The sequence below is a fragment of the Rhinolophus hipposideros genome (assembly GCF_964194185.1).
Source record: "Rhinolophus hipposideros genome assembly, chromosome: 1".
Lineage (NCBI taxonomy): Eukaryota > Metazoa > Chordata > Mammalia > Chiroptera > Rhinolophidae > Rhinolophus > Rhinolophus hipposideros.
This window is the reverse complement of record NC_138047.1, coordinates 40,849,404-40,877,153: the sequence shown is the minus strand read 5'-3', so window position 1 is coordinate 40,877,153 and position 27,750 is coordinate 40,849,404. Positions and strand designations below refer to the sequence as shown.

General features: G+C 36.4%; 1 protein-coding gene across 1 annotated transcript; it reads right to left on the bottom strand.

Annotated features, from left to right (window-relative positions):
- Positions 1–24: 24 nt before the first annotated feature.
- On the bottom strand, positions 25–26,603 carry SRP72 (signal recognition particle 72). The gene is made up of 19 exons (XM_081061098.1): positions 26,377–26,603; positions 24,350–24,470; positions 22,041–22,164; positions 20,602–20,745; positions 20,411–20,522; positions 18,794–18,825; positions 17,432–17,556; positions 17,281–17,338; positions 14,676–14,807; positions 13,681–13,809; positions 12,800–12,872; positions 11,538–11,602; positions 10,033–10,128; positions 8,808–8,911; positions 8,582–8,659; positions 7,694–7,831; positions 5,268–5,305; positions 2,730–2,889; positions 25–2,090 (listed from the first exon to the last, which is right to left on the bottom strand). Exons 1-19 carry the CDS (start codon positions 26,483–26,485, stop codon positions 1,919–1,921), a joined length of 2,010 nt encoding a protein of 669 aa, XP_080917224.1. The 5' UTR covers positions 26,486–26,603; the 3' UTR covers positions 25–1,918.
- Positions 26,604–27,750: the final 1,147 nt, after the last annotated feature.

Below are 27,750 nucleotides of genomic sequence, written 5' to 3'. Positions count from 1 at the left end.
CATCCAAAACACCTTAATCCATACTCACTGCTAGAATATTTTATTTTAAAATGTGCCACAGTGAATGGATGTACCCAGATTGATTTTTTATAAATGTACACACACATACACACATATACAAAGTATATATGTCATTGGTTAAAGACCTGTCCGAAAGAAGAAATAATTACTACAGAGTTAACGAAGATGTTTATACTTCATCTGACAATTAATTGAACGGAATTTTAGTTGCTTAGTAATGACTCATAGTAACAATGACTAGCCATCATAATGACTAAATACAGAACTGTAAATTTCACTTTTTGCCCTGGGTCAAAATTTTCAATGATGGATCCTTTTCACCAAAATTCTGTAGCTAAAAACTAGAAAATGATTATTTTTCACCACAGAAAGTTAATGGAATCGTAAATAACAAATTTACTAACAATTATTCCTGTAATGGGGAATAATATTCAGAAGAATATCTGTCACTCTTACTAACAGACTATTCTGAGAGCTCAGAAAGTATTTTGCCATAATAAATCATTCATATATAAGAGGGTCTCTTGTTTAGATGCCACCGCAGATTCTGATTACGCTAAACAGAAAGGCAGCACATTTCTTACTGTTGTAGAGGAAGCAAGCCTTTAAAAAAATTCTTTGAAGTTTCAGTAGGTACTTGAGTCAAACACAGCAGCACTTTATTAACAAGAATGGAATATGATCACAAGGAAATAACTCTTAAGTCTAAATTCAGTGCTATCTTGGGTAGCATAAAAATGAATATTGACAAGGGTGAACATCCCAGTGTTACAACTGTTCAGTGGGAAAGTGGCTTGTGAGCAAGGAAAGACCAGAGCAGTACTAACACCACAGATAACACCACAGACTGACTGTATAATACTCCATCACGTTGGGAAGGGTAATGAATAGTCATACCCCTAACTAGAAAGAGGAGCCATCTGAGTATTTACTATTGGGCCAAATAGTACTGTTAGTTTTAATACTGACTGCTGCTGAACTCTGGTATTGACTTCCTCTCTACATAGGAAGTCAATGTTCATGCTCTTGATAGGGGCCATTAAATCTGATTGAGACAGTCCAAACCCATCTGACCTCAGAGCACTGGGTCTAAGAGTCAACTTCTTACAACACTGATATGCTTTTGTTGAGTTCTCTAATAAGTGTTAAATCAGCATAATGTTATCATAATCTGAAAATGATGTGGGGGCACAAAGGAATCCTAATTTATATATGTACATATATGTATATACATACACAAACTTACTTTTAATTACTATATATGTATACATATACATATATATTCCAGTTTCTGACAGAGAATTTGTGGTAAAAATTAATCAAGTCATTTACTTTAGTTTTCCTGTGGCCACTCATGTAGTGAAGAACACCAGTCTATTAATAGGTCCCTTTTCATATTTCTAAGCAGATATTTGGAATGCTCAGAAGATTCCACTTTCAGTCTCCCAAGGCCTCCTAAGACGTAGTTTAAAGTGGGACTTGATAGGAACTAGGACTTGATAGGACTCTAGTTAAAACAGAATAGTTTCTTTTTAGATAACATGCCTTGTCTGTGAAACTGAAAAAATCAAAATAAAAAACCAAAACCAAAAAAACAAAAAAACCCACCAGCACACAAAGAGAAAGGATGCAACAGATATCAAGGTGGGTAATTATGATTATCCACCAATTATTCTGAGTCTTTACCATCTGTGTAAAGCAAGGTGGTACAAGTAGGCCAAATCTGAGTAGGCGAGAGTTTGAGGAAGATGTTTTCCTGTTTGATGCACAAGAAAATCGTTTTGTGAAAATGTGGGGATGAGAGAGGGAGCAGCTCTGTGCTTCTTGCTGTGTTACCATTATGTTCCTCGTGTCACTAAGACTAATTTTAAAATAGCCTGCAACAAAAATGTTCTAATCACCAGCCACCCTTTCCACCTTTCTTCTTTTTCTGTTGCTGTTTCTTTTTTGTTGCTGGAGCCCCTGCAGGTTTCTGGTGTCTCGGGGGTATGATATTACTTGTAGATGCTGTTGCTGCACTGCCAGGTCTTGGGGAGGTGGGTGGGCTGCTCACAGTTTTACTGGCATCCCTGAAATCATCAGATCAGGAAAAGTGTTGGTCATTCATATGTTCAATAACAACAAAAAGACTACAAAAATGTACATACATGGATTTCACTTTTCACCCCTAACAATTTCCCACATACATTCTATTTCTTTTAAGCTGGGCTCCCCAACTCCCTATCCATTTTCCTTTTGAATAAAATTTTTACTGCTTTATAATTAAATAAGTACTATATGGCATATGCCAATTTTTAGAAAGCTTAGAAAATAAAGAAAAACATGTAAATGACCTATAATCCTACCATGTAGAAATACCTTATTTAGTAACATTCCTAATACTTGTTTCTAGTCACATTATTTATGTCTTTGTTTATCTAGATATTTAGTTAGTTGAATGACTCAGTTTATTTAGTTTTCTTTTGAAGGTACTGGAATCCTAATATTTAAAATATAATCCTACAATCCTAGTATTTACAATACAATCAAACCAGAAATACTACATTTTATTTCCTTTACAAGAGCACATTGTAAAACATCAAAGATATCTGACTATGCTTCTCATACTTAAAACACATTAAAAAAATTCTCACTAATGACTCTGAGTCAATCTCAGAAAGAACCAAAACTATGCTCTGAGGGACCTCCCTTGGGAAGCAATGACTTACAGTTCAGATGAAGCTCCTGCAGTTGCTCCCTGGGTCCCCTTTCCAATCTGATCCTTCTTTTTACCCTTCTTTCTTCCCCGGTAGTAAGAACGTTCACGCATTGGTAGCCATCTTTCTGGATCTGGGGTCACTTTTGGATCATAATTCTTAGGCAGTTTTCCTATGTAACAATTAATTGATGAAGAAATGACAGATCTGTCCATAATGTTTTCAAGATAATTGTTTAAACAGTATGTCCAAATCTGGGATTAAATAACATTAAAACTAAAATAAATTTTCCGAGAAAGTTTTATTTGTATAATCTAGGAGGGGGAAAAGCCTTATTTTTAATCATGACACAATAATCAGAAGCCTTAAAAGATTTCACAGATGTATCTATATAAAAAAAATTAAATTTTCATTTGGTAAAAGATACATTTTTAAGAGAAATAATAAAACAAAAAAATCGCACATTATATAATAGAGATTACTGTTCTTAATATAGAACAAGTTCTTGATATCAATAGGTATATCACACAAAGAAAAATGGGCAGAGCTGTCATTAGGGTAAGCCAGGAGAAATAAAAGCCATTAATCATGTGAAAGGACGCTCAACCTCACTAAATAAAAATGAAAAGGCTAAAAAATTCTATCAAACTAACAAATATTAAAAGCAGTAATAATAGTTAGTGTCAGTGAGATAGTGGGAAACACTCAAACACCACAGGCAGAAGTGTTTGCTGATATAGCCTTTGTAAAGGGCAACTTAATTTGACAGTACCAATCAAAATTTACACTTGTAGGAATTTATCCTGTAGAAACCATAAGCCTCAAACTTATATGTGTAAGAATATTCTCTGTGATTATTCTTTAACATAACAAATTAAATGTCTATCAATAAAAGCATGAAATGGGGTAGGGAACAAACTAAATAACAACATACCCCCACTATAGTAAGCTATACAACTGGTTAAAAAGTTGTGGGCTTCTATATTTAATAATTTGGAAAAATGTCTGCATAACACAGTATAACATAGAAGATTTTAAAAGTTATCCTGATATGTTCATTTTAGCCTTGTAAAAACTTTTGACTGAGCATGTAAATGTGTATGTGTGTTCTATATACAAAAAGTTAAGTAATTACCTCTGGGAGCATGAAATGGGGTAGGGAATTTTCCACTCTTTATGGCATTCTAAAACGATAGAAATCTATTACCTTTGTTTTGTTTTTATTTTATTTTACTTTGCTTTTAGAATAGGCATATATCATTTGTAAGTTTTTAAAAATGCTCATTTGGAAATCACAAAAAATAGAAAAAAGTGAAATTGCAGGTTATTGCTACCTCTCGTTATCACCTGTTCCCTTAAAGTATTACTAATACAGAAAACAACACAAAACAAATACTTGACGTTTTTACCAACCTCCAAGTACTGTGACAAAAGTGAAGAACAAGAAAACCCCCCAAAATAAAAGGAAAAAATAGAAAAAAAGAAAAAGGAAAAAAAAAAAAAAAACTACAAGAATAAGACTTCCAGTTAAAGATAGTGGATTGAATGCAAACATTAGCTTCTGCACTGTCTGAAAACCCCACTAAAATGACAATAAACACATTAGAAGGAAGAATAGGAGAGAAGATGGCAAATATCGGAAGCCGGAAAACAGATGAAGGTGTGGTAATAAACTTAACAGCCTTGGGAAAGCTGAATCCTAAGTTGGCAGAGGGCAAAATCCAGAAGCTACCTGATTTGGACCATTTCCCAGACTTGGGAACAGAGAGGTGGCTCCAGGGGTAACCTCGGATTAGCTGAAGCCAACCATGGTCATTCCATCCACTCCTGCCACAGGGTAAGACAGCCTAAGCCAATCAGTGCATGGCACTCCCCTGGTTAATGGTTCAGGGCTGGACACTGACCTATGTTGGCCCAATCACATTAATGGGAAAGATCTGCCAAATGCACAGAGGCCCTCTTTGTCTTGCTGGATGTAAATGACAAGTATGTGGCCCTATTTCCAACAAAAATCCTGACTCTAATGGGATTCAGTTCTGTGTACAGCACAGCAAAGAGGGACAACTACTGGATCAACCAAGCTTGACGCTAACCTTCCTCCACTGACAGTTTCATAGACAGCACATTTTCTTAAGCCAGTCTGATGGAGTTCTACGGTACTTGCAGCCGAAAGCACCTTAATGCATAAGAGCTACTGTGTGCCATGCATGGTTCTAAGAGCTTTTCATGAAGTATCTTATTTAATCCTGTGAAGTATAAATTATATATTCCATTTTTGCAGATGAAAAACTCAGCAGGTATGTTAAGTCACCTGTTCACAGTCACAATGAAAGAGCAATTTACTAGAACAACAATTTGAATCAGGCAATCAAACTCCAGAGTTGCACTCTTTAAAGAAATAAAATTAAATGTCAGCTATAGTCAATAAAAAACTCAAGTGTTCAAAGATACGAGAAGACAGTGTATATATGTCTGAAGATTTCTATATAGGATTAAACTCAAGTTTTTATCTTATAGAAAGAAATTAAAAGATTAAAGAAAAAGGCTTACCCTTCTTTTTTTTCTTCTTCTTTTTCAAATCTCCCTGTCTACAAAGAGAAGAAAAATCATTAGCATAAACATGATAAAATACAGAGCATCAAGCATGTGCAAAAGAGCCAGCTGAGTACTTATCAAAAAAGGTGTTTAAGATTTGGCACCAGCTTACCAAAGCTATTAAACTAGTTGAGATATTTATTCAGATTAAATTTAATCAAGTTTTATGCACTGTAGTTTTAGAAGGGGGTTTAGAAAAGAGGGGTGACAACTGTTTTCACAAAACAGACCATTTACAATGGCACATATTATGTAAAAGATAAGAAATTTGCAGAAGCATGAAAATTTACAGTACAGCGGTAAGTTCCCTTATGTTTAGAAAACTAGAATAGATCATTATATTCTTTGCCAGAAGAACATGTATAGATATAATATATGCAAAGAATATCTCTGGGAGGATATGCAAGACAAACAACATTGGTTTTGGCCTTGGGAGGGAGGAGGGAAGACAGAGATGGGAGGAATACTTTTTACTCTGCACTTTTTTATTTTTCAAGTTTTGAGCCTTGTCAGCTTATTGAATTTTTTTTAGGTAATAAAAATATTTATTAAATACACTGACCCCCCCATCCCCACCCTAAAGGCACTAAAAAGCATATGAAATCAAGAAAACACTTCAAAATAATTGTTAAGTACTCTGACAGCTACAATGAAAAGAGGAAGACATAAAAATTATCTCTGTACATACTCATGTGATATACCTCTAAGGGAATTATGAAACAGTGAACTAGAAAGATGAGGTAACAACAATTTCTGTGAAAAATTCATTCTATCAAGTCATTCCATTGTGAAAGTTCAGGGTACCCTGAAGAAATGCAACATACAGTGTCTTACTTTAGAGCTTTCTCACCCAGACTATGCAACAGTTTTCTAAAATGTGTCTCCTTACAAATCACAGTACACAGTCATACCGGCAGTTTCCCAGACATTCTCCACCATTTCTGATTTCTGTGCTTTGCTCACTTTGCCTACCTCATCCTCTGCATTTTCTTCAAGAGTCAACCCAATCCCTCCTCCAGGAAGCCCTTCCTAACCTCCCACTGTCCCCAGGAAGGACCATCCCTCTGGCGTGCTCCTGTGTGCCCAGTACAATCACAGCACATGCAACCTTTACTGCAATTACTGCTTATATATACCTCCTTCTGCTAGACTTAATTTCTTTTGAGGGCAAGGACCATGACTTATGTTTTGTCAGCAACACAGCATATCTTCAAAAAAACTAAACGCTTGTATCTAAAAATTAGCATAAAATAGAAGATTATAATGCTTAATAAAAATACTCTGCTGAAGTTTAAAAGCTTAAAAGTCAAAGTATACCTTAGTAATTGTCTCAGGGAAAAGAGGAAGATTACAGGATTAGAAACAAACTATGTTTTTACTCAACACTGTTTTGGGAGAGGGACAAAAATACTGAAAATACTTTAATATGCATTATTTGAAAATCCCCTTAAGATCTGGCTTGAATTTATTTCATTTTGGGGTTCTTTGTAAGGCTTGAATCAGAATCATATGATGAAATGCAATTTGGGACAACATATATCTCTGAGATTCCAACTCCTTATTTAAGTTTTTAAAAATCTACTATGAGGATGATAATGCTTTTTCTACCAAACAGTGTTCATAATAAAGTCTATCATATACTTGTTGCTGATACTGTTTTAAAGTTAGAAAAATAGCATTTCAAAATGCATTCAAAAAAGGAGATGAGTCAAAAAATAGAATCCTAAACATTTACCGTAGGCCTCTGCTAATTGTTTTGAGATGGCAATGTAGGAGAACAAGGAAAGAATCAGAATTTGACTTCTTGTAAGTTAATGAAGCTGGTTAACCTTTCCTCCAAATCAGCAAAATAAAACATATCTGAACTGTGGTTTAGAATTACTAAAGATGGACTAAATGTACACCAATCACTTACAGGTTAATAAAGGAGGGCACATGCAGCTTATGGAAAACTAAGCATAAAAAGAATGAAATATGTCTACATTTAGAATATAGAAAAATCTCCAAGACTTACTAAATGAAAGAGAGCAAGTCTGAAATCATAAGTACAATATAATCCCACTTCTGTGAAAAACAAAATAATCCAATCTAAGGAAAACATTTTTAAATCACCTGCGTGTAAACACAAAGAAAAAGACCTGAAAGGATTCACACCAAATTAAAACCAGAAGTTAACTGTGGGCCAGAGAGGAGGGAGGAAACAAGGACTAAGAGCTGGGCATAACAAAAAAGAAAGGAAAAGAAAGAAAAGGAGAGGGGGAAAAAAAAGAAAGAAAAGGGACTTAAACTTTATCCACATGGAATTTTTACAAGAATGTATTTTATATTCCTTATATAATTTGAAATCAGCATCAGTGAATGTTACAATGAACATTAATTACCCTTGCTCCTTTGGTTGACTATCTCCAGCAACTTTTCCGCCCTTCTTCCGAATGTACGTAGCACCTGGGGAGTTTTCAAGAGCCTCCACGTCGACTTTCAGAGACATGCTGTCTGATGAGGGCAAGTGTTTACTAAGACTGGGACAAAACAGGAGCTCAGGAACAATATACATACAAACATGCCTCCCAACATGCCTACACCGATCAAAAAACACAGGCTTGTTTTTGATGCCCTTTGTCAAAAACAAAAACAATTTCTTAAAATCTTCTATAGAACAAATCAGCAGGTCATCAGGTCAATTACAGATCATATATTGTGAAAGGAAACCTTGAGAAAGGAGTCATAATCTAATCATCTATCCCATAACTCAGTGATGCACTGTAGGTGGTGGCTTAGTGAAAACTCCATTCTGAAGCAACCATCAAGCTTATAAAACATAAACTTGCTCACTGCAAAGGTGGGTGACTCCACCTTGGTTCTGGGAACACACCCACATTGGAGTAGCACACGTGATCCAAACTTAGCCAATCAGGGACCAAATGCACTTCACTGTTTAAGGTGGGCCTAGGACAGTTCAATCCAAATGACATTTCAGAATCCTATACAATTACCCAAGTAAAATATGCTTTCTGTTTTCTTTTTGCTGCTGGAGAGATTTAAGCTGTATCTTGATGACTTCATTTTTGCTTGTGGATCAAGCTGTATCCCAAGTTGTATCTATCACTATTTTTCAGTCACATTGATCAATAATTTTTCACTTTTGCTTTTACTAGTTAGAAGTAGGTTTTATTTGTTGAAATTTACAACAAAAAAAGGCCTGGTCAACTAGGTACAGGAGGGGATCTATTACGCTACGTGGCAGGTGTCTGCAACAATCAAAAGGATACGCCTTTGCTTTCTCAGGATCTACAAGTGAGTAAGCAGAAATAAGCTGCGCCAGGGTGTGAATATCTTTTGGATTTTGTCTAAAAGAAGAAATTAGAAAGTTACTAAAGTTTATAAAACTGCAGAAAGTAACAAACAAGCAAAATAACACCCTTGTATCAAATAACGGCAATATCAAATAACGGCAATAAAATTTGGATTTCTATATGTCCACCTTTCAGAGCTTACTTCCATAGCTGTTCTAGGTCACTAATTGCCTCCTTCTTCCGCCCATATTTGAGTTTGAAGTTTGCCGCTTCTCTTATCAAAGACAAATGAGCAGGAGATTTGGGCTATAGTTTCAATAAAAAGAGAAAAAAAAAATTTTTAAGCTAAATAGCTAGCAAGCCAATTAAGTTATATTCATTGGACCTTTAAAATGGACCTATCCATTAAATTGGTTTACAGAATGCACAAAACAACAAAAACAAATTCACATACATAGAGAGCAGGGTAGGCAAATTAGTACAAGTGATGACCAACTTATAAATTTGGAAAACAACCCATCTCTATTTACATTGTTCACAACTAGAAATAATCCCCATAATCAAATCTGAAATATATATCACCAGTTCTGAAACATTAACATAATACTTCCCAGAACACATCTCTCCACTGCTAATAGCGCTAACAATATAAATGCCACCTGTGCGTATGCATAAGTTGGATATTTCCTATGCAGAGAACCATATTGGAAAAAATGAAGATGTTCCTATCAGACGGAGACATGATATACAATTATTCCATGCACTGCTGACCCCTGAACAACATGGGAGTTAGGGGTGACAGAACACCCCTTGCACAACTGAAAATCTGTATATAACTTCTGACTCTCCAAAATTTAACAGCATGTTGTTGACCAGAAGCCTTCTCTATAATATAAACAGACGATTAATACATATTTTGTATATGTATTACATACTGTATTTTTACAATAAAGGGAGCTAGAGAAAAGAAAATGTTAAGACAATCATAAGGAAGAGAAAAAACCCCGCATATAAGTGGACCTGTGCAGTTCAAACCCGTGTTGTTCAACGGTCAGCTGTACTACTGTTCTACCAATTACCGCCATTCACGGGCATTCTAGCCACTAAAAATGAGTTCTCTTATATGCAATCGTGTACTATTAATACTTATTTGTTGAGATTGCACACACAAATACAGGTATACACACAAAGGAAAAAGGTTCAGAAAACGTAACAGTGATTTTTTTTCATTTTGCAGGCATTTCTTACTTCTAATAATTTTATTTAGATCTGGAATACTTAAAAATTGAATATAAGTCTAATAACATTCCATCTTTGAAATAGTGAGTTGGAATATTTAAATTCTCCTAAATTTTGAGTTCACGAGTGCAGCTTTTTCATTTTTATGTAAAAACATGCTTTTATAACGCTTTACTCCCTTTATTTACCTGATGATGTTGATACCACTGGATAGCTTGTGTGAAGACCTCAATGGCACTATCGATATCTTCCTCATGGCTATACATGGTCACTAATGCAGATACCTACCCAAGAAAAGGTATAAATTAGTGAATAAAATTCCTCCTCTCCAGAATAAGACTTTTGAAAATGAAAAACATTGAAGAAACAGCAAATACAAGGTTGTTAGGTTATCCACCAGTACTTAATTCATCATAAAAACTGATTATTATGAAGCACAATAGCTAGAAGTACCCTGAACAAGTTTTCCAAATATATTTAGTTATCTATAAAATATACCTTTCCTCTACAGCAGTGCCTGTTCACAAATGGTTACCAGTCCACAACTAGGTAAGTACAGAAGTGGAGAGTAAAAACTTAAAAAACTTAGTTTACATAATCAGACATTGCTGGGACATCCAAGTGCATGACCAGTGAGGTCACACACTAGTGACTCCCACGAGTCACACGTGGCCTAAGCTACACACAGCCACTGAAAAGCTTGCCTGCTGTGCTCAAGGGACAACAAGGAGGACCAGGTGGCTGGAGTGGAGTGAGGAGGGAAGAGCAATAGAAGGTAGGGACAGAAAAGAAACAGCAACAAGAGCTGGATCTTTGAGAAAAAGCAGTACAATTGACAAACCTCTGGCCAGACTGATCAGAGAAAAAAAGAGAAGACATGAATAAACAATATCAGACACAAAAAGCTCTATAGATATTAACAGGATAAATAGGGAACATGTGAACAACTTTTATCCCAATAAATCCAACAACCGAAGTGAAATGACAAATTTCTTGAAAGGTAACAAAAAGCCAGGCATTAGATATTATAAGCATTTTCAGCCATATATTATTTGATTCTAAAACAAAATAATCATAGGCCAGTCTTTAAAATATTAATGTTTAGAAGATAAAGCACCACCATAATACTATCATACACTTACTGAGTACCAGCTGTAAGCAAGCTATGTTAGAGAATGCACATATGAGTAAAACAGTCCCTGTTCAATAAATGCACATTATCACCACTACAGAATTAGTCTTTACTCTGAAACAGATGCTTTCAAGGCTGTATTAGTGATCTACAGTTGTGATGCTTAAATAATCAGAGAGCTAAACACTAAATTTGTTGGCTACTATTACTAAATTATTTTAACTCAAAGAAATCACCCCAAGGACATGATAAAATAACTTAGGCTAAGAAATTCCCTTCATGGGTCTTAGGTTATTTAAGTTGGCTTTGGAGGTATAAAAGGCCTAAACAGTGCCTGGCACATCTGATTAAATATTAAATCAATGTAAAGCAGAGCACAAAATGAAATTAAACTTATACCACAAAGTATGAGCACTGTTTAGGCCATTACCCCTACATTATAAATATATAAAGAAATAAGCAGGAATTAGAGTAAATACAAAGAAACATCAAACACACCAATGGACTATTAATTTCATTACCTTTTCAGTCTTATCATTTATATTTTATTTATAAACTCACCATTCCTGGTTTATGCTTTAACTCCTCTATGCTTCTTAGTATTAGACATGCTTTGGAAATATTACCTTAAGAGATTAAAAACAAAATCAGCATCACAATAAAGAAAGGGTATTATGGGGGGGAAAGACAAGAAATTTAAGAGTTATTTAACATCTCTAAATACTCAAGCTTTGGGATCTTGGGAATAATGTACTCCATTTATTCATTTTACAGATAAGAAACTTGAGTCCTAAAGAAACAAAACACCTTGCTTATGCCCTCAAAGAAAGTTAATGGCAGATGACCAGCAAAACCATCTCCCAGTCTGCTGAGTTCTATTTCTCCTTTTGCAGACTGTAACTTAGAGGCTTCCTTCCCTAATGGCCTTAATACAACGTTACCGTGGATATAAGTGCAATGGACAATTTCCTATAGTGTTAAAATTCTGAATTTCCCCCCATTGCAAACCTCAATAACAAAATCTTTCAAAACAAACAAAAACCATGACAGGCTCTCGCTTAGTAATTTTAGTATGATATCCTTGCAAAAATAAACTGAAAATAGAACTGTCATGATGGCAACATCCTACCTCTATGCTGTCCAATTAGCCACATGTAGCCACGAAGCTTCTGAAATATGGCTAACACAACTGAGGAATGGAATTTTAAATTTTATTTAATTTTGATTTAAACTTAAAATAGCTACTACATGAAGATAGTGGCTACCAAATATGGATATAACACAGCTCTAGATAATCATTCAAGAGTGGTTCAAAATGATGGGCAAAAGTACTAGCCATCTTCTATAAGATTCAAAAATCTCAGTTCTCATTAAATTTCCTTGCCTCTCTTCCCCAAAGATAAGGGTTGTAAAATACTAATAAAAGATAAAGGGACTAAGATATTGTGAAAATTAGGATGCAAAGTAACCTTTTTTTTATGCAAATACTACCAAGTGACTGATATAAGCATTTCTACACATGACATACCCAGGAAATTTAAGTATGGTCTTTTGGAACAGAGGAATCCTTTGCTTCTGTAGACTTTCAAGGTATAGATTGGGAATCATTCTAACAAGTTAGGAATAACCCAAGAAAAGGTCATCTAACTCACTACTAAACTGGCGGTCACACCATCTAGCTTCATGTTTAAAATAGCAATAATTATATAATGGTGAATTATGCAAAAACTTAAAAATCACAGTCTACAACTACTTCAGAATCATTCTAACCATATGTTTCCACTAAAATGCCATTTTGATCATGATGAAATTATCTTTAATACCTTGGGAAATTTTCAGCTGTGCCATGGTCAGCTTAATTTCAGCTGCATTTTCTGGATGCTGATCTGAAAATTCCTAAAATTTTTTTAATTGGGGAAAAAAATTACATTTTATTTACACAACTAACTGAACATATTCCAATTACTTGTTATAGCTACATAAAAATTTAAATCGTTTTAAAATATTAAACTTCTGGTTTTTAAAATATTAAACATCTGCATTTGGGTCAAAATTTTATTTTGAAAAAATTCTACCTGACCCCCACTGTGCTTTAAAATTATGCTGTGAAAGTAAGTGCAATAATGTCAAGTTTCCAGGAAGCTACTAATAGAGAAATAATAATTAAGATTACTACATAAAATATTTTTTTTAAAAAGATACTCAAATAAATGATACCTCCTTACTGAGCAACTCTACCCCTCAGGATGGTCCTAATTTTATCCTGTTCAAGTTTCCAATGTAGTCGATCCTCAGGAAACTCAAACATAATCTACCAGCTGATTTAGGTTGATAAAAAACAAGTCAGTATCTCTGTAACTATCTGAGGTTTTCGGATAGGGACTTATTGAAGAATATGTTATTGAAAAAGGGGTTAAGCATGCCCTAGTATTTTAAGCCTAAAATAAACCCATAACTCATGTTAAATGGATCTCCAAATGAAAAGCATCCTTCAGGGTTTATGGCAAACATATACTAATACAAATTTATAGAAAACAAAGCTGTAGTCCAGGAATTAACAAAAGTGACACTCTGGAATTTGTCTAGTGGCATATTACTTATGTTTTCCCATGAAATTTACAAGCTTATACATTATAACATAATGAAAATGAAACAAGGCTACAACTACCTGACACCTCATTAAAAATTCAAGTAATTCCTTTACCTGAAGCAGTTCTATTGCTTTTGTGTGCTGCTTTTCACGGCAGAGCTGGGCAGCTTGGATTAACACAGGCAGGAGGTGCTCAGGACTTTGGGACTGTAAACTGGCAGATATTTTTCGGCATTGTTCTGCCTACAAGAGTATGTTCCCCCCAACAAAAATAAGCTGGTTAATGAAATTAAAGAATGAGTGACCAAAAAGAAAAGAAGGATGGGGGAGAGGGAAGGAAATCAGTTGAAACAAAAGAATAAGTAAAAAACTGCCGAGGGTAAGAGAAGTGGTTTATAGTATCGATAATATTTTCAATTTTTTCCTATAAGAAAAAGATTTCCATTTACTTAATTTAAGCTATGAGTTCTAAAAGCATTTAGGAAAGAATGAGTTCTAAACATTCATTTAGATGCTTAAATTCCAGAATTTTGTTCAAAAAGAAATACATAAAATATCACCTTTACTTCAAAACAACAAAATGTACAGGTATTTCTTGCTAAAGTATTTAAGAGTAACAACTCAGTTCTAAATAATAAAAATGTTACTGTCTCCCACTGAAAACCCTCTGCTCTAGAAGAGTATGAAATCATAATTTAATTATAATTATGCATGTTAGGGTTAGAATTGACCTCCTTAACACTTGTAACTTGATATGATCATGGGTAAACTAATACGAAAGATGGATCTTAAATTTGTAATCATGATCAGCATCTTTGATGATTTTTAATTTAGAGATAAGAAATAAGATGAGAAAATCACATCATTTACAGGTGTGAATAGTGTTTCCTTACTCTTAAAAGACACCAACTGCGTAACTTTACAAAGAATTGGACAAATTACTTGTTTAACCCATAAAAATCTATTACATATGACATTCTGAAGAACACATGGGTGTAAGACAACATATAAACAAACAATATAAATAGACTGGACTGAAACACCCATTATGCCCCATCTGCCACACCCCAAAAAGGTTTAGCCAGGGGAACCAGAGATCTGTTACCTACCTGGTTTGTGTACATAGCAAGCAAAGCTTTGTTAAATTCTATAGCTTGCAGTTGTTTCTTGGAAAGCTTAAACTCTACTCCTTCTGCATTGGTTAATTTCACCTTCTTCTTGGAGTCAAAGACATTTTGGTCCTGACAAAGAAAAGTTCACCTATAATTAACAGCAATTTCAGACTTCAATTCTTTTAATGCTTCAGGGCCATATTCCTCTTTCATTTAGTTATTTTATATAAACACAGGAGAGCTTGGAAGATAATACATCTGCCTGGTTGGGGTGCCTCTGCTTCTAAGACGCATATAAATTTGTCTCGGGTTTTTGGTTTTCTTTTATCTTTCCAATATTAACTGCTTATTTTGAGCCTTTTAAAGAAAAATACACAGGGATAGCACAAATCATACAGTGGAAATTAGGACTACAAAGATATCTAAATTTGCAATTTCTATAAACTTTGCCCTTTAGAATTTAGATGACAAACTCATTCCTCTTTGAAATACTGTCATTATGTAAGCAAATCATTAAATTCAGAAATATATTCATACCTCTCTTGAACCAATTTTTAGCAAAAAATACTAGTGTTTAGCAAAAAATAGCCACTGTTTTTCTTATTCTTAAGGCCCTTCTCACCTAGGCAGAAGCACAAAGCTCAATTTCTAAAATTTCTGTGTGGGGCAAGTACAATGTTATCTTCCTACAGAAAGTCCTGTTAAGAATTATAGAAAGTCACATACCTTTCAGGGAAGGAAGACAATTAAGTCACATTGCATTCTGAGAAGGACAAACTGAGCATCAGTGTCTACTACATGCACAGTATCCTAGCGTGGTTAAGCGATATATTGGTTTGTAAATAAATGATACCACTGTGCTTTTTAAAAACCAGGTCTTCTATCAGTTTAAAGACTAAAAGGAGGCAAAGAAGAAATCTAAAATAAATTCTACTTTTTTGAGTGTGAAGCTCCAAAACAAAGTGAAATTATCTTAATGTACAGCAAGAAACTGGCTTTCATATTAATCAATCCTCAAAGAAACATATTTCTAGTTAGTACTCCAATTCACTATTTTAAGACTTCAATTCATCATGCATGTCACTATGACACTTCTTATAAACTTTGCTATCATGGCACTTATCAAAAAAATTGATTTTGAAGGCCTCCCATACTTTGGTATCATTCAATTTAACCTATTTTTTTAAACTAGCCAGCATGTACCATCTTATTTTCTCTCTTTTCTCCCCTACAAGCCATAAATATTTCTTCATGTCTCATTTGCTTTATGCTGTTGCTGTAACCTTCAAACTGTATCCCTCCAAGAGTCAGCTCAAATTTGCCAACCCAGACAGATCTTATCTTTCAACAAATAACTGCAGTTACGAAGTATACAGACAAGAAATTCCAACATGCACAATTTTTTTCAACACCAGAAAGAGATTTTTAAACTATGTAATGATTAAGACCATGTTTTATCATTACCTAGTGTACCCAGCACTATTTTGAATAAAAAGTCAGAAATAAATACCTGTTGACTGAAGAAAGTTCAGTGTAAAGTTAGGAATGAGATATTTAGTATTTCACATACTCTTCTCCACACAATTATATATCAGATAAGAAAGATTTGTCCTTAGTGGCAACTCAAGTTATTCATAAACATAGGCAGGTATATACTGCTAAGATTCAAATGCCAACATCAATTTTTGGAAACCTAAACCATGCCAATGGCCTGCAACAACCTATAATTACTACCCTCTTTATCCCACTTCTGGGGACACTCTGAATTTCTCTGTAGGAGGAAAGAGGTACCACGAAGGAGCAAGCTTTGGAGTCAGAGACTGGAATATGAATCCAAGTTCTGTCTCTTAATGGCTGTGAACTTATACAAATTATTTAACTTCTTTTAGCCTCAAATTATACTCTCATACATTGGAAACAAAAGTATTGCCACCTAAAAAGATAACTGTGAGGATGAAATAAATGGCACTTGGAAAATCACATGGCATTTCAAAAAAAACCCCAGATGTTACTTTGCTTATTTTCTATTGACTTAAGTTTCAAATCTGACCTTGAAATATTTTTTCATTAAAATAATATTCCAAATGGTGGTTAATTTGACTAGTGCAGTAGTCTTTAAAATTATCTGTATACATACTTGTAATATTTTACACATGGGTTTGAGGAGGGGGTACAGAGAAAGAGAGAATTTGCTCATGTCTCCCCTCCCTCAAAATATAAAAACATGGGAAAGAAAAAAATTATATACAGAAAACTTGCATTCATATTCACTAGATTAAAAAATCATGTAAAACATGCATACACTTAAAGTTTAAAAGTCCACACAATTTATTTTTCTAATAAATAGAGATTCTCCACATTATTATAAAACTTGGAAAATGGTGAGATTTTAAATTCCAGGGTCTGTAACCACAAAAAAAATTTACTACTTGAATAGAACCTGCAGAATCATTATTCTTATGAGAGTTAATTAACACTCTCCACTGTGATTTTGCTACAACTGGACTTTGTCATGGAAAAAAGAACATTCATCCTAGGACAAAACGGGACATATGCTTGCGGTATAAAATGTAAGCGTGGGAAAGCCAAGGATATTTCATACCTTGTTAATGGTAATGATGTTATTTGCAATCACAGCTAGCAATCCCACATCTGTCGGCCTGGGAACAACAAGCAACAATCAAAAAGGAACAAATCTTTAAAAAGAAACCTCATCTCCTATAAGAGACTCATCATTTCCATAACTCACTTACTTTAGCTTTATGATCTGATTGTAAAGTTGCAAAGCCTCCTCTGTGCGACCCTGAAGCTGCAGAATATAGGCCATCTGCCCATGAATGATGGCCAGTTCTGCCTGAGGATCTTCCTCAGTCCCATCCTAAGCAGAAGAGGAAATATTGTTTTTTCTGTAAATTCTCCAAACGAGCCCCATATTCACCAAGTGATCAAAACATTCAAGAGATATGTAATCCAAAAGAAGACATAATTTCCAGGAATTTTCCCTTACAGTCAGTTGGTTAACATTTAGGAATTGGCACCAAAGAAGGAAGTTTAAATGAGAATGGCAACAGGATAGATTCTAGAAGAATGTGGCAACAAGGAATATCATTTATTCATTATTATTCTCTAAAACATAAAAATGAAAAAAAGAAAAGTAAGCAACCAGCATGCAGGTTTAACTTTTGACAATGATACCCTTAAATTCTGGAAACAATTTTCTCAAGAACATAAAAATGCTTCTACCATAACTCTAGTCCAAAGAAGATGATAAATTCTAATTATCACCATACAAAGAACTTCAAAAGCTGAAACTAATTCTGTAATTAAAACAGCAGCTCTTAACTGACACTCCAGATTAATCCATATTCTCCATTCCTCTGAAAAAGCTGACTGCTGTCCACCTCCAATGAATGCTCAAGGCTCGGGGGCTGCTCTCTTACTGCGCTCGGCACTCTTGCTCTCACCTGGTGAATATATGCTGAGCAGTGAGAGGTATTTGTTTCCAAGCCCACTATGCCAGTTGTGTTTGATAAGCCAACGATAAAACTTAATTATTGTAGTAAGGGAAAAACTATGAGTGTGAAGAGAGACTTCTTTCAATGAAAACTATGTTGAATGCTCAAAAATGAAGATGAGTTCCTAAAGAAAATTACTATCTAATTAGTTCTGAGCCAGAAAACGGTAAGAAATGGTCAAAAAGTTAACATCTATGAGGACACTGTAATGAACCTACTTCACAACTGTCTTTAAGATATTGTTGCACTTAAGAAAAAACTGGAAATGACATCACGAATGCTGGATTATGTGTGGAATATAAGAAATACGCATGGAATTCCTATGAACAGATCCATACTCAAAGACCTGAGCTCTACATCTAAAAATAGGAAAATGAGTATTTATATGAATGTAAAATAAAATACATAAGGCATATAAAAAATTGTGTATTGTAATTTCTCACCCTAAGAGACTCCAAAAACTGATCAAGAGGTTTTCTATTCCTATTCAATGAAATACCATCTATTTGAAAAAGTCAATAAATACTACAATGAAGCCTCCTACAATTTTATATTAGTCAGAAAGGTAACATTTGGGTTTAACAACAGTGGAATACTTACAGAATCTTCTGATAATGAACAGCGGCAAAGATCTATAGGAAAAAATGGTTTTAAATTAACATTGCTGGGTAACTCCCATTTCTTTCACCATTCCAAAGAGCAAGAACTAAATTCTTGGACAGAAGATTTCAAGATAATTTTAATAACAAGCAAATTTGAAATTTATCATTAGCATCGACTGTTTTAGATAAATATTATGAGTCGCAGATTATTCTAGTTCTTTGATATTTTTCTTTCATTTGTAATCTCTTATGTTAAAAATTTTTCAAAGGCCATTTAAAAATATAAATGCTGACTGCAAAAAATCCATTATAGAAAAGTATAAAGACAATAATCCCACCACCCAGAGATAACAACTATTAGCATTTTAGTTATTGGTCTTTTTAATGTAAATGTAAACAGGTACTTGAGTTTAAATGTGTGGTTTTTTTTTAATGTAAAGCTGCATTTTAAAATGAAAGTGGGATATTCTACGTACTATTTTGAAATTTCTCTTCCCCCATTTAATATACTATGGACATCTTTAATGTTATAATAAATATAGAACTACATTATTATTTTTTTTAATGATCGTACGGTAATCTATTCGGGGTTATGGTAAAATTTAGCCAATCCTCTAATAGGACAAAAACTCATGATGTTTCTAAATATTTTTCTTATGAACATCTCTTTAATTAGCACTTATACAGATACATATATGAATTTATCTAACAATCCATAAAATAAATTTCTAGAAATAAAATTCTTGGATCAAAGGCAATGCAAATTTTAAAATCAACTGCCCACTGCAGCTTGTACTATTTTTACATTCAAACCTGCAATGTATGAGGAATGTCCTTCTCCTATACCACTGTCAATACTGGGCATGATCAAGAAATTGTAATTATCAAACATCTTTTTCTTCTTGTAATGCTCTAACCTTTGTTCTTATTTTAGCCTTCAACATTTAAGAGTAAAACAAAACCCATTCCACCTTTTCTTCCTCCCTACTGTTCACTGCAGTTCCTACACTACTTTTATAGCTTCCAGGGAAAATGTATGCAGAAAAGTCTAAATGCTTCAGGAGTTAGGACCAGACATAGTTCTCTAATAAATTTTTTTTCTTAACTAAAAACTTCATCTCATGTAAATATTATATATGGAAACATACTAAATGGAGTGAAAATGCGCTTGAATAGTGTTACCAATATATAAATGTAGTGTGTGGGTGTGCATACATGCACACATATAGTTACGCCATATTATTACTACACTTGAGTACCTGTTTAATAACAATGACAACTAATATTTACTGAATGTTTACATGATATGCCATGTACTAATGTAAGTGCTCGACATTAACTCAATTTACATTTAACACTCATAGTAACTTGTTTAAAAACCTACTCCTCAGAATTCTGGTGTGGTTGAAAATGAACAAGTAGTCAGGCTTATGGATTAGACAGAAATAGAAGAGCGATATCATCAAAAACCCAAGAAAAAGATGAACTTTGAGAAATTCCCAGTGAATCAATAATTTCCCTTTAAAAAATCATAAAAGTCAAATGCAATTTCTGGAAATACTTTGCAAAGTTACATGCACATTATAATTACACATAATTTTAATAAATTTCCAACCTTCAGCTTTTTGTAGGATTTTCATTGCCTGATTCAGCTGGCCTTGTCCTATCAGTGCACAAGCAGTGTTGTAGCACAATTCATGTGTGCCTTCTTGGAGGCCCAAGTTCTCCTGTCATGGAACAAAATACCAGTCAAACACCAGACAGGAATATCATTTCACAGCTGCGTGGGTACATAGGGATACTCACTGGAACCACTTTTTCCCAGTTGCTTTGAGCTGCAACAACTGCTGAAAGGTTTGTTTTTCTCTCCTCATCATAATCATCTTGGGAGTTTCGGACAAGATCTCTATACACAGCTAAGCATTCATCATAGCGTTCTAACCGGTATAACTGAAGAGACAAAGAGCAAGTTAACAAATCAGAAGAGAAGGCAAATATAAGGTTATGTCTCTAACACTACACAAATACTTTTTGGAACCACTAAGTAGGAAACCTAATTTGACATAACCTGGGCAATCAACCATCTTTCCTTTATAATTTTTCAGTTAGTTCTGTGGGCTACTAACACTTTCCAAAAGTTACTTGCAGTCAATCTTTATTTACTATATTGCAGACTTGTAAGCATTATTCAGTTAGAAAAGTCACTATATTTACTACTTGAGGTAAGTGCCTAAATGGGGTGTGAAAGAAAAACTTTCTGTAATAGAAATCACCCTGTTACCTAAATGTGACTTGTAATAAAAAAAATTTGCCATAACACATGATTACGAAGCTCCAGTAAACAGGAACAAAATTAGGAATTAACAAAAAGACTTAGTATTTCCAGGAGTTCATTATATTTAATTTTCATTTTCTCTTTCCCAGAAACCATGTATCGTGTTGGGTAGTATGAAGTACATACAACATAATTCTTGCTTATTTCGTTCAAATTGTTGTTAAGCACCTTCACTGTGCACCTATTAGTCCACCGTGTGTAACAGACTGTTGCCCTTTGTCAATCTCAAAATGCTAGAATTTACCCTAAAGTTACTCAGCTTACCTTAAAAGTTTTTTATAGACCTATAATCCATGAACTTGCCTGAATTTCTCTTCAACCCATTTACACTGTTAAACTCGTACTACCTCTTGGGAACAATAGTCGATATAACATTATTTGCCCTAAACTGACATTTTAAATATTTTTAAAGAGGGTTTTGCTAGTTCTAACATATTTCTGTCCTCTCATCAACAGCCGTATTTTATATTATGCTTAATTATATGTCTCAAAACCTTTTAGAGTAAGACATTTTCAAGGATTTCATGAACTACCTGAATTCATCCAAATTATTATCATGGTTTTATTTCAAACTTAGAATATTTAAAAGCTAGGAAAAATAATACAATTTGAAAATTAAGTATATAAGCTCCCTTCCAACTACAAAGTCCAAATTTCATTAGGGTAGTTCATAATTTACTTTAATTTTTAAATTACCCCAAGGAAGTCATTTGTTCATAGAACATTATATATGCAACTGTTTGTATGACGACCAAGAAGGGGGAATATGTTCAAACCTCAAGAACTGGTTTAATGGCAAGTTTTGCATCACATTAAGATGGGCTGGGGTTCCTCATTCCTGCTCCTTGCTATTGGCAGAGTCATGCTCATTCAGGACGATCATCAATAGGTATTTAAAAGCAGTAATTACCACTTGTCCATAAAGCTCCTTTAGTTTGTCTGTCTGCTGGTTGGCACTTTCTATTGTCTTCAAGGCATTCTCAATTCGGTTCAGCCTATACTCGCAATATGCCTTCTCAAAAGAAAGAGAGTTACTGAAAATGGAAAAAAACAATATCTGATTATTAGCTAACACAGAAGAATACTCATTGTATGTCAGATACTGCTCTAGACACTTGATATATATTAATTATTTAATCCCCATTAACAACAGAGGAGGAAACTGACAAATGTTAGTGACCTGTCTGAAAGTCAGACAGGTCATAGTGGCAGAAAATACTATATCCATTTCCTTAGCCTCTCTTGCTTTCATGGATATCCTTATTAGAATTATTGGCCCTTTGAAACAAACATTTAAGAATGAAATCATAAATCAGCCAAATTGTCTCAGATACAAAGACAATCTGAACACTATTTTAAATGGGTAATTATAGAAGTTTCTTAAATCTACTGATCAAATAATAAGCCATGTACTGCTGCATTTAACTTGTTCAAGAAGCAAATGATTAGCAAAGAAAAAGTAACTAGAAATCTTAAAAGAACATAGTATTTGTATCCAAACTGGTGAACACACAACTACAAATATACTACTTATATACATAGGTCTAAAAATTCATATACATTAATATTGACACCTGAAACTCAATTTGAAGTTCCATCCATTACCCGTGAGAAAAAATACTTATTTTAAGTGTGTTTTTCCAGGACCCATCAGCTCCAATTCAAGTAGTTGTTTCAATCTAGTTGTGGAGGGCGCAGCTCAGGGCCCATGTGGAGATCGAACTGGCAACCTTGTTGTTAAGAGCACCCTGCTCTAACCAACTGAGCTAACTGACCAACCAACTGAGCTAATTGACCACCCCGAGAAAAAAATACAAATTAGGGCCGGCCCAGTGGCTCGAGCAGTTTGGAGCTCTGTACTCCTATCGCCGAAGGCTGCCGGTTCGATTCCTACATGGGCCAGTGCCAGATGGCTCAGTAGGTTGGAGCGAGGGCTCTCAACCACAAGGTTGCCGGTTCGACTCCTTGATGCCCATAAGGGATGGTGGGCTGTGCCCCCTGCAACTAACAACGACAACTGGACCTGGAGCTGAGCTGCGCCCTCCACAACTAAGACTGACAGGACAACAACTTGAAGCTGAACGGCACCCTCCACAACTAAGATTGAAAGGACAACAACTTGACTTGGAAAAAAAAAAGTCCTGGAAGCCCACGCTGTTCACCAAAAAAGTCCTGTTCCCTTTCCACCCCCCACCCCCAAAACACTAATCAAAGCAAATGGCAACATCCTTTATTTACTTACCTAACAAAAATTATTTCAAAATTTCCTATCTCAGAAAATGGTTAAAATTCATAACACTGAATTTCAGCATAAACATTTTTATTAGTAGAAAGCAGTGTTCTCTTTATTTCCCTTTTATTTTTAACCAAGCTTTAGTTTTTAATCTGTAATACACGTATCTGGCTCAAATAAAAAAACAAAAAAGTATACACTAAAAGGTTTTACTCCCACTACTTTTCAAATCTACCCTTACCTTCTCACCTCCTACAAGTGACTATTTTTATTCATTGTTTCTCTGGCCAGTGTTTGTTTTTGCAAATACAGGAGAATACACATATAAATTCTCACATCCTCCTCTTTTTTGTACAAAAGTATACTATATACTGCTCTGCACCTTATAAACCAGAATCTTATTAAAGAATAAATATGCTGCAAACTTCATTCAGAATATTAGTTCACATTTTATGAAACGGTAAATGAAATAAATGAAAATTATTAACAGCAAAAATACTACTACATAGTCTCAAGACGGCTAAAGAACTGACACTGAAAAAGATCATGGCCTAAAGCACACCCAAACAATTCTCAAAGGAGGTAAGCACATAGGTCAGGCTAAGACTGCTGTAATGTCCGAGAAACCTCTACTTATATACAGTCTTATCCTACATGTTCTGCTCTCTCTGCATTTTTTTTTAAATTAAACTTCTGTTCTCCCTATGTCCTCTGAGAACTCGTGATACATTTACGCTCATCTCTCCACAGTTTATCTCCTTCTTAGTAGTGCAAAGGGAAGACAGGGGTAAAGAAAAGGCTCACTAAGGCAGAAAAGAATTGTTATTATTACTCCTTCCAGTTTCAAAAGCACTACTGGGAAGCAACAACAAAGGAAAGAAACAGGTCAAAAATCTGAATAGTGGGGGGAAAAACCCACAGAAATGGTCATAGCTATGGTAAAAGTGTTTCTAATAACTGTACAAACAACTAATTGAATCACTTACTTGGCTAACGCTTTGGTGTGAGTATTGATGACATTCAAGGCTTCTTTGAAACTCCCGTTTTGGATAAGGCACACCACTTTACAGTGTATGGCAGTTACATCATCCTTGTTGAGCTGCAGTACTACAGAACAATTTTAGGAAAATAATTTTTAAATCCATTCCCTTTTCACATTTTTACTAAATTTTCCTACCCCTGCCTCAGGAAACTACAATTCCAATTTTATTGCAGCAGAAACGACCAGTCAAAACATTCCTTTTTTAAAAAGGCAGATCTTCATTTATAACACGTGATAATTAGAAGAGTTATAATTTAGTCAGTCACATTTTTAGTGAGATAAGATTCCCAAGATGCATGTTCCCCAAAAGGAGACTGAAATAAAGAAGAAAGAAGTTGTTTTCTCCAGCGTTTTCATCTTGGGGTGCATGTTACAGCCTACATATTTCATTAGTTTCCAGGGAAAGAAAGAAGTTCATGCAGAATTTGGAAACAAATGACTTAATTTTGAGTACAAGATTATCACCAGATGCCCTGAGGTCTTGGCAAGTCACCTAGCATCAAATCTAAATTTTCTGATCTGCAAGACAAGTATAAAAGCATTACTTATTTTACAAGATTATCAGGAAGATGAATTGAGAATATTTTGGAGATATCTATATGCTGTAAAGTACACAAATGCAATTTATCTTGCTGGCCATAGTTCCAAAAACCATTCAAAATTTTCCTTTCCACCTAAGAAGACTAAAGAGAAGTACAAGGAAGGATTCAGGTAGCCAAGTTTCGATGCTAAACAGCTGTTCAGTGACAAAATGACCAGGACCACTCCCCTTCGTTCCTGGGCAACTATAGGAATTCAATTCTAAGAATCAAAGAAATTTCTGCCAATTAAGAAAATATATATTGGAGAAAAAACTGACAGCCCTTGATTAAATAGTTCCTGCAAAATACTACATTGCTACTGAGCAGTATCGGTTGCAGGTCTAGTCAAAGGCTACCTTAATTCAAAACAAGCTCAGGAATCAAATAATTCTAATTAGTATCTATTTTCCTCAACGTCTGAAATCACGAAAAGTACACTGTGAGCACAATCACTTCTTTTCATGTTAACCCAGCAACAAGTTGTGGAAATTTATCTATACAACCTTGTATGCTAGTAACATACCTTGTATACTGTTACTGCTTTAAATAGCCAGTAATTACATTTTCTGATAATTACATTTCCAAATCTACCAAATGTAGGCTGCATCTTCAGTAAAGAATTTAGCACGACAGAGAGCATTAGAAAGCATAGCCATAGTACGGTCAGTTACGCAGTAAAGGATAAAAGAATATAACGAGTGTATCTCATACCAAAGGCAGTTTACTCGAAATTATCAGTTACAGGGCAAACAACAGGCCAAACTTTTCTTTCGACGCTATGCAAATGTTAGTGCGTTCACACACATCTCCTGGTCTAACGACACTGGCTGCCACCTGCGGAACGCAGGCCTGACATCCCGATGCAGCCGTTCCCTCTCCCGAGTCCGTCCAGCTCCCACCTCGTCAGTACCAGCTTCTAAATTACGTGTCCCCAGTAGGTTCCTTCCTCCCCCTCGCTGCGGCCCACGGGAACAAGGTCCCTTTGCAATACTGTCTGGATCACCCCGCTAAATGAAAGGAGAAAGGGAGGCAATGTGGAATATTTGCAAAATAAGACACGAAAACAGAGGAGTCAAATAAGAAAACTGTCTGGATCCAGCTCTGGGAGCTGCGGTCTCTTTAAATCCCTCCCTCGCTTCCCGCGGGGGAGGGAAAGACAGAAGTACACGTGGCTCTAAACAGCCCCAGGCCCAAGGCTGGCAGCCTGACGGACTGGAGGGTCTGTGACCCACGCCCGCCAGGCCCGCCCGGCGATCGCGCGGGGCCTCCAGCTGTGCGGGTCTCTCCTCCGGGCGTCCCCTCGGAGGGGGTCGCGCGCGCCCCAAGGAGGCCGCCTCCTTCCGCCGGCCCGGGCCCCGGGCCCCGCCCCGGCCTCCGCCGGGATACCTACTCTTGTTGACGGTCTTGAGAGCACGCGTGAAATCGCCGTTCTGGCCATACCGGTTCACTTCGCTCCAGAGCGCAGACACCGACACCCCCCCACTGCCGCCGCTCGCCATCTTAGAGGCAACGCGGGAGGGGCGGGGCGACCTCTCCCCCGGAAGAGGATGTCGGAGGTGGCCGAGCGTTCCGAGTCGGAAGCACCTTGGTCCCGCCGTCTGCGTCACACGCCGTGACCTTCCGCTCTCGTTGCTGGGACGCGTGGATGGAGTCGCTCGCTACACCTTACCTGAGGCGGCTCCGGAGGAACCAGGCGCCGGACCGCGGGAGCGGGTTGAGAAGAGGTGGTTTCAGCCCGAAGCCGCGTGCGTGTCCGGGCGACCGCGGAGGGCGTAGCGGTGGCCTGGGCCCGCGGGGATCCGCCGACCACTAAGGAGGAGAAATACAAGGTCTACGGGATGGTAAAATGCTAGACACCCTGGGAGTTATTTAAAGAGGGACATAGGGGGCGAAAGGGGCGCGGGGGGCAGCTTCTTTCTGCGTGAGAATCCTCCATAGAGGAATTGGCATTTGAAAGGGGTCTTGAAAGATCACTGGGAAGCCCCGGCGTCGGTTCTGCGCAAAGTTACGGCCGAGAAGCGACTGTGAGCGAAGGCGCAGGAGAAACTCCAAGCGCAGAGCACGTTTGGTGAAACCCCCCGGGCCGCCCTGGGCGCCGGCGCGGGAGCCGCGGAAAGGTGCCGTGTGTTTGGGGACGTGGGGACGAGAAGGTTCCGGTTAGTTCCCGGCTCTGCGAGTCCGGGGACGTGTGCGAACAGGTCCCTTTACGGAGTCCCAGTTTTCCCGACTGCCAAGTAGGGATAACACGGAATTGTTCTAGGGAGAAAAGATTCATGGATGCACGTTAGGCATAGTGAGCGCCCAAGTAACGGAGTGTTGGGTTTTTGTAAGACCTTAAAATATCAAGATGTGTTTGAATGGCAGCGCGGTACCAGTTGAGTACTCGTGATGAAAGGACGGGCCATTTTACTGAGCGTCCTCTCCGTAGGCTCGTATCTTGTCAGGATCCTGCCGTTTCCCCGCCTCTTTCCCAGCAACCTAGCTAACTTCTTTTCATCCTTCAAGATTTCTGCATCCTTCCGTTGCCAGATTACCTCTTTGACCTTGCAGACCCGGCAGCTGGTCTCCATCACTCTCTCATGCTATTTTTGAGCACATCGTCCTTTGAGCCTGCCTCCCGCTAGATGGACTGTAATCCACGGGAGCCCGGGGCCCACGTTTCCTTTGCTCACTGCAGTACCCCTAGGGTCTAGCCGCGTGGATGGCACAGAGTTGGTACTTAACTGCGTGAGTTTTTGCCTGTTTCCCCCTTTATCTGTGAGTT

Coding starts and splice junctions, on each gene's coding strand:
- SRP72 (XM_081061098.1), bottom strand. CDS start 26,485: ATGGCGAGCGGCGGCAGTGGGGGGGTGTCGGTGTCTGCGCTCTGGAGC. Junction 20,523..20,601: donor ACTGGGAAAAAGTGGTTCCA/GTGAGTATCCCT, acceptor GTTCCATGACAG/GAGAACTTGGGCCTCCAAGA. Junction 14,808..17,280: donor ACATCATTACCATTAACAAG/GTATGAAATATC, acceptor TTTCTTTGTCAG/GACCAAAATGTCTTTGACTC.